This window comes from Gopherus evgoodei, chromosome 9, assembly GCF_007399415.2.
Source record: "Gopherus evgoodei ecotype Sinaloan lineage chromosome 9, rGopEvg1_v1.p, whole genome shotgun sequence".
Taxonomy (NCBI): Eukaryota; Metazoa; Chordata; order Testudines; family Testudinidae; genus Gopherus; species Gopherus evgoodei.
The window spans coordinates 79,746,465-79,761,182 of NC_044330.1; the positions used below are offsets into that span (position 1 = coordinate 79,746,465).

The 14,718-nt window shown below is 38.5% G+C and overlaps 1 protein-coding gene across 1 annotated transcript in view; it reads right to left on the minus strand.

Moving 5' to 3' along the window:
- LOC115657916 (connector enhancer of kinase suppressor of ras 2-like) overlaps positions 1-14,718 on the minus strand; it is a 521,635-nt gene that overhangs the window by 93,405 nt on the left and 413,512 nt on the right. The window contains exon 14 of the mRNA XM_030576266.1: positions 6,901-6,935. Coding sequence (XP_030432126.1) covers positions 6,901-6,935 — 35 coding nt within the window. The remainder of the gene's footprint in view (positions 1-6,900; positions 6,936-14,718) is intronic.

Consider the following 14,718-nt stretch of genomic DNA (forward strand, 5'->3'; position numbering starts at 1 on the left):
ATCTGTTGGAAGAGAGAGAGAATGGAAAATTGGCACACAAAACTGAACTAGTTTCTAAGGGCAATGTTGGTGAAAAAGCAATCTTGGGTCAGTGGACCCATCTTTCTAGCTTTTATTTACACAGTTCTATGTTCTTAAAGACAGATATATCATATCTAGGTGTGGTTGCAATACTTTCAGACAGAAGCCAAAAAGGTTTTTGAATAGAAGAACTAAGAGAGCTCAGTAATTTTTAAAAATGGAGCCATTGACCACATCTAAACATTTTCCAGATCTGATAGCATTTGGGGTGGTGGGGGTGGAGTGGGGTGGTTCAAGTTCTCATGGACAACTAGGCAATCATTTCAGACCAGGCTCTGATAACAGAACTGGCTATAAAAATATTGGTTTCACAGGAAGAGTCATAGTGCATTGGTAAGATATAGATGATTCAGAGGAAGACTTCGATATTTTGGTAAAATATGGTCGACTATAGTGAGGGCTGCATCTGAAAGAATATGGATTCTGGGTCACTATTGCTACCTGGGCATTTAAAGAACTAAAACATGGTGGGCAAACTTCCTCAAACAATGGAGGTAAAATAAGATACAAACTTTATCACGGTCTAATCCAGGTTGAGTCTCAACCAAGTGACCCTCATCCAAGACCTAATCTGGATCATCTGCACAATCTAGGACAGACGAAATAGAGATGTTGAGGGTAACAACCACACACTGAAGGCAGAAGAACCACTTCCTTGTACCATAATAGCCTTATATTGTCATTGACTTGGAAGGGTTACAGAACAGATTCCTGTAAAACCTACCATAGGATAACCTCTAGGGCAGGTGATTAATTGCCTAAAACTACTTCAGGATCAGTCAAAAAACAAAGGTCAGAGCCAATAAAGAGCTAATGTCAAGAGATGGTTTCTTGTGAAGAGACCTAATAATTGCTTCTTTAAGAGATACTGTCATCTTGTTCTACCAAAGAGAGGCAATGACAATCTCCCCCCAATGGTGGATTCAGTACATTCCACCTACAGACCTTCACTAAGTGAAGAAGTTCATGGGTCCTTGCTGAACAGGTTTGCACATGTTCCTGTTGTTTGTACGCAGATGGCTGTTATGTGTCTTTCTTCTCTACAAGAGATCAGCCATATGAATGGCTAATTCAAGTTGGAAATAAAAACTTGCCTTTTGATCTGAAAATATATATCAGATGGCCAGCAAGTTAAATGCTGGTGACCAACAGAAGGTAGGCTTTAAATTTCAAATTGGGGAACAAAATGGAGCAATGTGACTTCTGATCTGGCAATGGGGAGTTGTTAGGATTTATCAATATTATCTATGAACATCAATGTTTTTCCCCTTCAACTTGGTATGAAAATTAAAATCAAGTGACAGGAAACAAACTGTAACAAAGGAAAATCAGACCATCTACTTATGTATGATGTGGAAAAATTGAACTGCATTAAAACTGGCAGGACAATATACATCTCTGGGCCAGATCCTCTGGTTTGGTAAGGCTGCTTGTGCCGTTTCAATGGCAAAAGGCAACGCTCATGCTGGCTTAACTGGCAGTTCAGGATTCCCCATCAATGGGAATCCTTAAGTGGTACACAGTCACCATAAGATGGATATGGATCAGTTGTCCCTGAGCCCTGGTGATCATTGTGCTAGAATACCCACTCCTTTGAGGATATCAGAAACCAATGTAAAATTGTGCATCTCTGAGCGTACTCTTTTATACCAGGGACCAGACTTGTGACCAGATGGCCCCAGGATAAGGATGTGTGTGCAAAAGTATTCTACAGCTTTTGTGCCTCATCTCCTGAGCTATGCCAAGTGCAGTTTGGTCCCAACTGAAGATTAAGACACTTAAATATAAGTTAAGAGATGTACAGATAGGTTTTTAAGCACTTTCAGTTTTTCATTTCCTGTGTAAATTTTGCTCTATTCAGATATAAAACTAATAAGGGATCTAAGAAGAAAAACTAACCTTTTAAAATTACGTTTATTTGTGCCAGAAGTCACAAGCATGGCCGGATTTAGGTGCAGGTGACCAAGGCAACCGCTTGGGGAGCCGGGCTTGGAGTGCTGTTTTTGTTGTTAGCGACAAAAGGGAAAATAGAATGTTTGAAGTAAAATGTTTCTGGTATTCTGTATGTGGATTAATTTTTCACTATCCTCCTAGAACGTTCTAGACCTATATCGAATCTTATGGAACCTTCCAGACTCTGAGAACTACATTTTCCTAGAACCTTCTAAAATGTTGTCAGCCATGCCCTCGTGGGTATATAAGGGGCAGGGTATCAGCACTCAGTCAGTGAGATATAAGAATGAAGTGAAGTGAAGTGAGAGCCCAGCTGCGATATTGTGAACCTCGTTGTATTGTGTAATTGTGAAAGTGTAAATGTAACGTCTTATACGACAGGGATAGATCATGCATGCCAATCATGCATGGGCTACAAACGCAATAAAAATAAGGTATTCAAAAGTTTAACCAATGAGGGGGAGAGGTGCCGAAGATGCTCCTCACCTGAGGTGCTATTTGGTCTAGGGCCCTGGTCACAAGCACCATCTTAAATAATTTAAAACCCCTAAAAATATCTGAAAGGACATAGAAGATACAGCGTTGTCATTTAAAACCTTCATTGCAGCCTATATTTCAGGTTTTCAACTTTTGACATTGAACACAAGTAGTAACATATTGCCCACAGCACTTGATACCAAATGTTTTCTTTCTGCCTTAATGGATCTATGATTGACTGCACTACTCATTCTAAAGTAGTGAAGTGGAACCCATTAAAGTACAAACAAAAGGGACCAAATTAATCACTGGTGCAATTCCATTGACTTCAAATTTCATTATACAAATAAATGTTTGTAATGAGAGAAACTGTACTGTATATGAAATTTTACTTCTTGCTCAGAGGAACTTCAAATAGCAAAAGTATCTCATTTTTAAAATGCAAATATACGAAAATACCACACATAAAAAAGTCTACAAAATATTTTTCTCCTGAAAATTAATCACAATGATTGAAATAACTTTTTTTTTAAGCATGCAATATTTACTGAGGATATGATTAATACCATTTTTAGATGAACACTAGTGAGTAGTTACTGATATTCACTGAGTAAAAACACTAAGAACAGTTGCTATGGAACTTTGTGCTGGCAATAATTTTCCCACACCACTGAGCATTCCCTTCCCCAATAAACAAGATTCCTTGTGTATGGAATGACAGTTCATGAGAGCTCTGTGGAGACTGTGGCTGAAACTGGAAAATGGGGATTCCACTGCACTTTTGTTACTTGCAGCTTTATTGAACTGTAACATCCCCATGCAATTTGATGGACAATATAATTCTCTTTCCTTTTGGTTTGAAAACTTGGGCAACAAATAAAGGAGCATTTTCTTCTGCTTTTCTACCTGGGTGTTTCGCAGCATGAAGAAACAGAGAAGAATGATGATGGGGAAGAAGGGGGGCGGGGAATCAACGATCTCAACGATCCAGACATGAAAAAAAACCTAACCATACGTAACTTTCCACTATACTCTGCAAAGAGCAGTAAAATGTGGCAGGAAAGCCTTTCAATAGGTGGAATGGGGAGCTAGGTGAAATGGTAGAGCTAGAACTAAGAGGGAATGGAGACGAAGGATTCCTACTGAGAAACGTTCAATAGTTTTTATTTCTCTAGAAATAACTGTTCCTCTGTGCCTTCCATAACCCTAACAGGGGAGACAAGCAGAATAGCTCTGAAGGGCTCTTTGCCTATACTCTTTGTAGTGATGGCATGGCTCTGTGGTCACATTGCTCACAGATCACTAGGATCCACAGAAGCTGAGGATTCCATTCCCTATCTTCTCAATGGACATGCACATTTCTCCCTTTTGAAAAAAAGAAGTAGGCAGGAACTCTAAGTTACATTCAGTGTTTCTACTGAGTTTTTACCCTCCCACAGATTTTTCCCAGGGAGATTATTTTGTTGCCTCATGTCTGCATCGGACTGCTTGGCAACCTCTTTCTGTCAACAATCATAGCTAGAAAAAAAGAGCAACCCAGGATCAACCACAAGGAACTGACACCTTCTCCCTTGGGCCTCTGGCTTCCAGAAATCAGCTATTATATAGATATTCACACATAGGGTTCCAAAGCTACAAGAAATTGCAACAAAAGAGTCTGAGCACTTTCCCAGGCCCTTCTTGTCAAGGGAAATAAGCAACTTAGGCTCACTTGACAGCCTACTTACTTGAAGTTAGCAAAGAGTCCTGTGGCACCTTATAGACTAACAGACATTTTGGAGCATGAACTTTCGTGGGTGAATACACTTCGTCAGATGCATGTAGTGGAAATTTCCAGGGGCAGGTATATATATGCAGGCAAGCTAGAGATAATGAGGTAGTTCAATCAGGGAGGATCAGGCCCTGTTCTAGCAGTTGACGTGTGAAAACCAAGGGAGGAGAAACTGGTTCTGTAACTGGAAAGCCATTCACAGTCTTTGTTTAATCCTGAGCTGATGGTGTCAAATTTGCAGATGAACTACCTCATTATCACTAGCTTGCCTGCATATATATACCTGCCCCTGGAAATTTCCACTACATGCATCTGATGAAGTGGGTATTCACCCACGAAATCTCATGCTCCAAAACGTCTGTTAGTCTATAAGGTGCCACAGGATTCTTTGCTGCTTTTACAGATCCAGACTAACACGGCTACCCCTCTGATACTTACTTGAAGTTGTTTTCTTTAATGGATATACAGTGCACTACATTGTAATCAGTCTCATATTTTGCACATAACAGGAGTGTTTTTCAACATATTTGCATGTGTTTTTTTTATATGTATCTATTCTATCATATATTATAAACAATTCGTTATAAAGGTCAAGGATCTGCATGGGCAGATGTCTAGGACTGTGCGGAGCCCAAGTGAAGTCGACGGTGCTTTCCCAAGGCATATGGGTCTCATCACATAGTTGTCTTTGAAAGACCTGACCCATAGTTTGTACAGCATCTGGGCAGGTAGTTTTGAATATATTTGGGGATGGGCTTGTCATTTGTAATAATTATTGGAGGAGCTGGGAATGCTCCTGGGAGTTAAGGTGCCTGACACTTTCTATTACAAAATGACTCAAGTTAGGGGTCAATATGGTTCCATGTGAAAGAGGTTTTATTTTTGTTTTTAAAACAACACATTACAAAAAAACTGTTAAAAGAATGTTAAGGTTGCAAGATCAAGCACCAAAAAGTTAGGAAATGCCACTATAAAGGTTGCCTGTGGAACCTTAAGTTGCCCACTTTGTGTGTATGCATTATGATACAGTCTTTACTTATGCAATCATAGTTTTTATTCCTTTTTTTACCATGACCCCTGTCTCATTCAGTGCACAGAATGGACAGTGTTCTGGAATGAAACAGGGTTATATAGTGAATGAGATCCTTGTCTGTCCCATTTGTTGCAGAAGTTGGAAGACAATGAGGCAGGGGGTTGCATGAGAGGGGGGACAGTCTCCTAATTAAGGAGGCTGAATGCCACATTAGAGAACTGGAGTCTATCCTTGCCACAGAGTTCCTATTTGATGCTAGACATAACCACTTATGCCAAACATTTAAGCCACAGTTGGTAACAGATTATATGTTCTTCCTTTAATAGTGCGTAATGTGAGACAGCTGAGGCCAGGCTTGCAGAAGTGCTAAGTGCTCATAACTGCCATTGAAGTTGACTTGGGGCTGTGCTTTGAGCATATAAAGTGCTATAAAGAACTCTGAAAACACAGGCCCCAGGTGCCTCAAGTTAGGACCCCCAAATTAGTGGATACTTTTGACATTATTATTTCTGTGTCTCAATACCCAAGCTGTAAAATGGGGACAGGAATACCACCACATCTCACATGGGTGTTGTGAAAATAAATTCTTTAGTGCTTATTAGTGAAACATTTGTATACTATTTTGAAAGCATCATTGAAACACCCATGAGAAAAATATTTTTTATTCAGTGGAAGGTTTGGATGATTAAATAAGGCTTAGTGCCACATAATGATGAGAGATAAAAAAAATGTTGAATAATTATCCATAGGCTGAGCCCGAGGCAGTGTTTCTATAGAAAAAATAGGGTGTGATCATGTAATTAAAGACTGTATTATAATGCATATGTAGAAGGGGACCTCAACTAATGTCACATGGACAACCTTAATTCTGGCATTTCCTAATGTTCATGTATTTGATTTTGCAAACAATGTTCTTTTAATGTAGTTTATTGGTTGTAATTTGTTATATATTTTGTGCGTAATCGGTCTAATTGTAAATGAATCAAAGATAGTGTCACTGTTATTTGTGTTTCTCTGTATTCTATTTGACCAAATACAAACACTAAAGAACAAATTGAACAATAATTGCTTATCCCTGGTATTTATTAAAAAGATAAACATTAGTTCATATGTGTGTTGATGGAACAAAAATATTCACAAAAAAGACTATTTCACTGTTGATTTCCAAAAATACTACTACTAAACATTTATGTGACACTTTCATCTTCAAAGTGCTTTTGAAACATTAATCCTTATAAATAAGAAATGAGAAAAAGAAAGGGAAGACATTTGCTCTCCCAACTTGGTATTACAGCTTTAATTTATTTTCATTTATATCTGATACTATTTTAATTTTAAAAAAAAGTTCAAGAACCCTTTTAAGTCTAAAAACTATGTTTATACTTGAAGCAATCAGCAGGGGAAGCCATTAACTATATTCATCGAGATCAATGTTTTTCTCTCTAAAAGCTGGAAATTACTTCAGTCTCTCAGAAAAACAAAACAAAAAATACCCCTACAAAAGTGAAAAGCACAACTAATTTCTTAAAATATAATGAATATGGACTGCAACACTCAAATGCAAGATGACAAAAAAAGAAATTACCTTTCAGAATCTCCACCGATTGTCTCCCCTGCTCTCTGTAGAGAAGAATAAAAAGTAGTATTTAGTGTCTGGTTTAAAAAAAATACTTCCTCGTGTGATCAAAACCACACTATCTGTACGAAAATGAGGTCAGAGATATAAACCATAATAGCAGCTCAGTAACGCTAAGAGAAAGGAAACTGAAAACATAGTTAAATTTCAACAATGTGATTTCACAACAGAGATATAAATTTAGATTTTTTTAACATTATAAAATAATTCTCAGATGAAGAAGTTATTGTAATGAAGGCTCTTTAAAATACATTGTGTGCTTTAGGGTTAAGAAATTGTATTTTCTTCAGAATAGGGCATATACTATAATATTTGCATTTGCAATGAACTGAGTGGGGATTTTAAGGAAAAGGAGGAAACTGTCAGTTTAACTTACTTTGCTGCACAGAAATTATCCATATGAGCATTTAGATAAATATATTCTAGAAGTAAAGTGATCCATGGATTAAAAAGAACACCTTCTGCAAAATGTTTTGTTTATTAATAACTTAAACCAAGTTTTCCTAAGGGGGAAGAAGTTTTCTCACCAGTTAAGAAAGCAATGAAATAATTTATTCTCATGAAATCAACCAAACAGCTTGAAACCACAAACATATAAGTCCTAATATTTTCATACCATTTATGTATTTGAAAACACAGATAAATGTGTAAACGTGGCAAAGAGTTCTGTGGCACCTTATAGACTAACAGATGTATTGGAGCATGAGCTTTCGTGGGTGAATCAAAATGGGTATTCACCCACGAAAGCTCATGCTCCAATATGTCTGTTAGTCTATAAGCTGCCACAGGACTCTTTGCCACTTTTACAGATCCAGACTAACGTGGCTGCTCCTCTGATAGACAAATGTGTGAAAGTTTTAAAAAATGAACCCTGAAAACTTACAATTTAGTCAGCAACAGTAAGAAGCAGTATACTGTAAGAGCCTAGGCATGTACTAGTTTTCTTCCTCTGAACTTCCTCTGTAGTAAGATGTGTATGCATATAAATACCACTACATTAAAGTTTTACCATGATGATATCAAGCACACATGGGCTCAGAGAGGAAAGAGATTTTTGATCAGTCCCGGGTGCACATTTCAAGTGTAGGGACAGGAAGTCTTCAAGTGAAAGGCACATTTCTTTGAACTTGCCTTCTTGAACGTAAATACATAGCAATATGAATATTTAAAAAACAAACCAGCAAACCAAACCAACCTACCAAGACAAGACATTCCACTGCATATGCAATGAGAAGAAGAAGAGAGAACAAACAACAAGTGACAGATGTGTAGTCATGTTGCTAAATGCCTTACTTGAAGGCACTCACATGTTATGGTGATGAGTGCTGCATAACAACCTACACAGAATAAAACAAAGTCTGTTGGTTTTCTTTAACTATCTAGGTTATGAACAAAAATGTCAAAGAGAATTTTTAAATAACTTTGCTCCTTTATATATAGGATTTATATATAGAAGCAAAGTTGAGGAATCTGTGCATGCTGTAACACCTACACCCCATTACAGGAGAATCTAGTTTTGTGTTGAAACTACACAAAGTTTCACAGGATTTTGATACAAAATTCTAAAGAGACAGATCCTGCTCTTTTCACCTAGCTCTGCTGGAAGTGCTGGACAAATGCTGACCTCTGCTACACGAGTATAAATCTGGAGTAACTTCACTGAATTAACAGAGTTACTCTGGATCTACACAGGTGTATCTTAGATATGAAGATATTCCTTTATGTCTGATCTGGGTTCTGTAGGCATAGTTGGCCCACTTCTAGCCACCTGATCTGACTGCTGTGCAGTGCTCTGGAAAGCCTGCTTAAACTCTACATAAGGGGACTCCCCTGGAAGCACACAGCAGACATAGCGGCTGTCCTTGTCCCTGGCATAGGGGAATTGCCTGAGTGCCTCTGCACTCTAGCCATTCCCAGCTGATGGAATGGCCTTTTGGAGCCAGAGGCAGCTAAGCATACATTAAAAGAGCCTTCAGACTACTGTAACTTACTCACAGAATCCAGGGGATCTAAGGGTGACATACAGCCAACTTTGCCCTACCAGCTTGAGCTGTGCTGAGCATCCTTTGGATGCAGCTCAAAATCTGGGCCAATGCCTCCCAAACCCTCCAGAGGAAAAGTGCTCTGAACAGGAACCAGGGGTCACCCAATGAAATTAACGGGCAGCAGCTTTAAAAACAAACAAAAGGAAGTACATCATCGCACAATACATAGTCAACCTATGGAATTCATTGTCAGAGGATATTGTGAAGTGCAAAACTATAACTGCCTTCAAAAAAGAATTAGATAAGTTCATGAAGGATAGGTACATCAGTGGCTATTAGTTAAGATGGTCAGGGATGCAACTCCATGCTCTGGGCATCCCTAATCCTCTGACTGCCAGATGTTGTGCCTGGATGACAGGAATGGATCACTTGATGATTACCTGTTCTGTTCATTCCTTCTGAAGCACCTGGCATTGGCCACTGTCATAAGACAGGATACTGGTCTAGATGGATCATTGGTCTGATCCAGTATAGCCATTCTTATGTTCCCCCTGACTCTCCTATAGTTCAGCACAGCCTGGCAATGACTTAATATAGCCATAAGAGCTCAATTCTGTACTCAATTAAATTGATGGGACAAATGATAAAACTAGGCTCTTAGATCTTTGTCACACTGGGCTCAAAGGTGTTAATAGAGTGCTGGGAGCTAACAGATGAGCCAGCAGTCTGATCACTGAGGCACCAATCACCTCCACTGGAGAAGGCTGATTGGAGATATGCAGCTAATTAGCTGATCTGGTTGGGAGGCCTGATGAATCAATTATCTGAGGGCTATAAAAAGAAGAATCTGGGCTAGCTGAGTCCAGTATGCTGTGAGATCTCAAGGCAGGGAGACTTCTGTTCACCCTGGCCCTGTTCAAAAGGGCTAAAGGACAAAAACCACTATAAATACTTTGTTGCACGAGATTGTGTTGGTGCGGGTGATGGTTATATAAATATATTCACATGAAGTTGCCATTTACTGGAGAGACTGAGAGGTTTCTGGGACATCAGAAGATGGTGATGGAGTGTCCCCATTTACATCCAGCTATCAGGGGTTTTATAGCTTTATAAGTACCTAACACAGTACAGGATGAATTTACAAAAACGGATGAGCAGATGGTTTTAAAATAATTTGTGGTTCATAAAATTGTATTTAACAAACAGGAAATTGTGCCATTATTTACACATAATGGGGCATGGTTCTGATCTCACTTACACAGTCTAAGTCAAATGGAATAATGCTAGTGTGACTGAGCTACACCTACACACAAAGAGAGCTCTGTATTGTCACGATTTCTAATGATTTGCTTAAATTCAAAAGTAGGTGAACAAGGAATGTGATTGCCATTTGAGTTCCAATGTCAATTTGATATTTAAAAATGGGATTGTCTATTCTACACAGTTTTAGTACTGATTAAATATAATTCCATAGATTTATGGAAATAAGTTACCAGTAAAAGCGCCTTTATACAGGTATTACTGTTTGGAGGTTGTACCAATTTAGCTATATGGGTTTCTAAACAGGTATAGTTAAACATTGTTGCAAACTGGTATAAAAAGTGAGTGTAGATCAGCTCAAAGAGAGATGATGATTGTTGGTGAGATCTGTAATTACCCACTTCATTACTTTAAGGCATTCCTTGGGCCTGATTCTCCACTACGCTGTTGCTGCTTTGAATATGGCAGGATCCTACCAGAATTTATGGATTTATTAAAAGAATAAGCCAACAAATATGTCACTAACTAATTTACATTAATTTCTCTGAACTAATCAAATGATCAAATTAAGTTACAACTGAAATTCAATCAATAAATGAATGGTTCAATTCATCTGGCTTGTCAATTAGTACACTCAATAATTAAATCAATGTATAAGATGAACACAAGAATTATTTTAATACTTTACAGGAAAGTTAAGGAAGAAGAAGAATCTGCTAAAGACACAAGCTGTCCCTTGCCTTTGTTTTAAAGAAGTCCACCTCTTAAAATTATCTTTATAGCATCCCATTTTGGTGTCCACCTTAAATTTCTCTGAACATACTGCCTATATTAGACTATTTACTTAGCTTATTTCTCATCCCACATTAATATGTCCACATCTTTCTGACACACATACACAGATGCAGAAGTGATTACGTCAAGTACATAGTTTTGGAATAACACACTTAACCCAAAATAATTTCTTATTAATTAGATAAAAGACTTTGAGAGTTTTAGTGTCTACCTGGGGAAACAGTAGCATAGAAAACTGCACAATCATGGGGGCGGTGGTAGGGGTAGGGGTGACGCAGGCCTACCCAACTCCACTGCATCCTGGCCCAGGACCCTAACAATGGCGGGATCCTGGCCGCAACACACTGACCTTATCTTAGGCAGTGCTGCAGCCAGACTAGGGTCAGCTGCCCCTGCGCCACTTCCTATCTCCCACTCGGGATGTACCTTGATCTGTAGTGGGTCCTCTGGGTCATCAGGGTAGAAAGCCCGTGGCAGTCCCAGCAACTCCTCTGTGGCTTGGTCAATGGCTGGCTCTGGTAGCACTGGCCAGTCCTCAGCTCTGCAGGGGTCTGCAGTAGTCTCCCAGATTGGGAGCAGCTGGGAGGCATTTGTCTCCTTTGGTGGATGCAGCCCAACTGAGCTGCAGGCCCCCTCTTTAATACTTCCTGTTCCACTCTCTGACTTCCAAGGGGAGGGGCAGGCATGGCCTGGCTCCACTTACAGAGTTGTCCCTCACAGAGTTGTCCCTCCTCTTCTGTCTCAGTCAGAGGCCACTCTGCCTCACTACAATCCCCACTGGCCTCCTGCCTCTCTAATTCCATTGCTGCCTCCAGCTCCCCACTCAGTCTCCCCATTCACATTTTACAGTGCCTGCTTCTCACAGTCCCTGTGTCCTAACAGTGTCCTGTCTAGCCCCCCAAAAAATTGAGTGGCAGCTATTTTGATTGCGGGCATGGTTTCTGTCAGTTTGAAAAGAGTGGTCAGTGGCAGCCATCTTTATTAGGGATAGCCTCATGTCCACATGCAGATAGATTGTAAGGATATAGCAGTCATCTTGCTGGCTTCAGCTTCATTGAGAGTAATGGGAAATTACAGCCATTTTGAATAAAGGAAAATCCACAACTTGGCAGGCTTTCATTACGTTTTCATGAGACATGTAAACAAACAATCCAACATCAATGCACTCATAAAAATATCATGAGAGTCTGCAACTGATGTGTTACAGTCTTGAGTGTCTAAAGTTAGCCAAAATAGATTTGGATGCCTAATATGTTTTGCATTTCTATAACACTCTCCGCTTGAGAATCTCCATATACTTTTCAGACTTTAAATAATTTAGCCTCACAATATTTCAGTGAGGTAGGCAGTATTATTTCCAACTTACAGATGGGGAAACTTAGCCACAAATAAGTTAAGTGATTTGCAAAAACTGGAATAAAATTGAGATCAACATTTCTCATTCTCACCTTCAAGTCTCTTCTGTCTACATCTCATCTCCCCTGTTCTCCTAACTTGTCATGCCACATTGCTCTACTCCTCCCACTAGCAAGGACAACTTTCTCATGCTATTCCCTATGCTGGTAATATATTTTCAGATCCTTTGTACCATTCATTCTCCTTCATTCTTCAAGAGTCACTTAGCTTTCCAAAGCTAACCTCCTCTCCACAGCCCCTGCCCCACTTTACTCCCTCATACTAAAAATATGTTATATTAATGTACAAAAAATAGGAAACTACAATATCTGCCCTTATAAAATTCTAAAATGTTCAAGTAATAAAAGCATGTAACACAATCCTTTACACTTGTAACTCTCTTTGTTCATATAACCCATCATCATCCCACCCAACCATCCTTTGTTTGTTACTCTTTACTGTGGCATTTCTACTAGTAAATTTTAGATTAAGTTGCTCAGGACAAGGAATTTTCTTTTATTATTTATCTGTAAAGCACCATGTTTATCTACAGTTCTATGTAAGAAATAAATAATAAAAAACTACAAGACTGTCCTTCATCCTTATATGATACCGTTTTAAATTTTGATGAAACATTAGGAAATGGAAATAAAACAAATATGATTCTTGAGCCTGAGTTAGGAATGTGTTTATATTATGTTATGAGTCCAATATAGATCCAGGCTACAGATCTGTAAAAATTTTTAAGGGAACACCAAAGCTCAAATGCATCCTATGTATACACTTTCAAAAAAGGTCATTAATTCTAGTGATGTTCAGGTAGGGTTTAAATATTCCAGACATGTACTGCAAGCTGTTACTATCTAGAAAGATATCAGTTTGAGGCTATCTTGATGTTACATGTAAGATTTTGTATACTATATCTATTAGAATTGGGTGCCAATTAGGTTAATAAATTTTTCATCCTGACTGTTTATCTTGGTAAGGTTGGAAAGATTTCTGTTGGGAGATATTTGCATTAGATATATATTTTTTCAGTGGCTCTACTCACCACCATTTTTCTTAATTACTCCTCTTGTCATGTCCGTAATACTTCAAACAGCCAGTCTCCTTCAAGAGCAAAGTGTGCAATGAATACACGTATAAATGGCACTTGCTATCACAAAAGGCATTAACGACAATGCCATTGCACTTGTTTAAAATATGAGAGCTGACAGTCCAAACCAAACTCACGCTTGGGGTGCTCAATTAGCACATGAAGTTTCACAAAGGTCCCACAAAGATTATCAGGATTAATAAAATGTATACATCTTGGAAAATTTACATCTTTCCAAGTTGAAATGTTCTCTTAATGATTAGCACACAGGACTGGGAATTAAGAGTCCTGCACACCATTGCTGGATCTGCCACTGCTGCTCTCTAAGACTTTGCATAAGTTATTTATGCCAAAAATACCAAACTTTTGGTGTATAAAGTTAAGCACCTAAGATATTATTTAGGCACCAAAATAAGCTGCCTGATTTTTACAGTGACTTCAGTTACTTCATTGGCAGCGGCAGATGATCAGCATCTCTGAAAAAAGAATGACATTTATTTAGGTTCTTAACTGTAAGTACACAGGTTTAAATTTTCATCCCTAAAGTCTGTCCTTTGGTTTCCTCATTTATAAAGTGGGGCCAAAAAACTACCTCCTTACCTGACAAAGGTATTATTAAACTCTATTAATGTTTGTAAAGAGTGCTTGGAGACCCTCAGTTGAAAAATAATACATAATTGCAAAGTATTATTGTCATTCTGTACCTACATTTAAATAAGAAATCATACTCACCCTCTGATAAAGTATCTATTTCACAAAATGAGAATGAGGATTGTGCTATTTACCTTTAGATAGGCAGTGCATTATGGTGATCAGAAGGATACTTTTTGCCGCCTGCATGCTACATGTATAAAGCATTTTAAAAAGTCTTAAACCTTTGTTCAGTAAAGCAAGAGAGACAATTTTGCTGAACCCTCCAATGATGCCAAGTCACATGTAAATGTCTCTAGAAATGTTTTTAATGTTAATTTCTTGCACAACTATTTCCATTGATTGACACAACCACCTTTGAGAGAACAAGCAGGACGATTGCAATCAGTGACTGATACCCTATATTTCAACTGCACATTCTGCTTCAGATGTGATTGACTGACATTCAAATACACAGCAGTGACAAATGTAGCTGCATGCTTTGCCAAGATGTTTCAACTATTCTGTGGAGATCCTGTATAATTATTATACATTAGTTTCCATATTTGATTTATGGAATGTCTTTTGGATTAAAACGTTGCCATG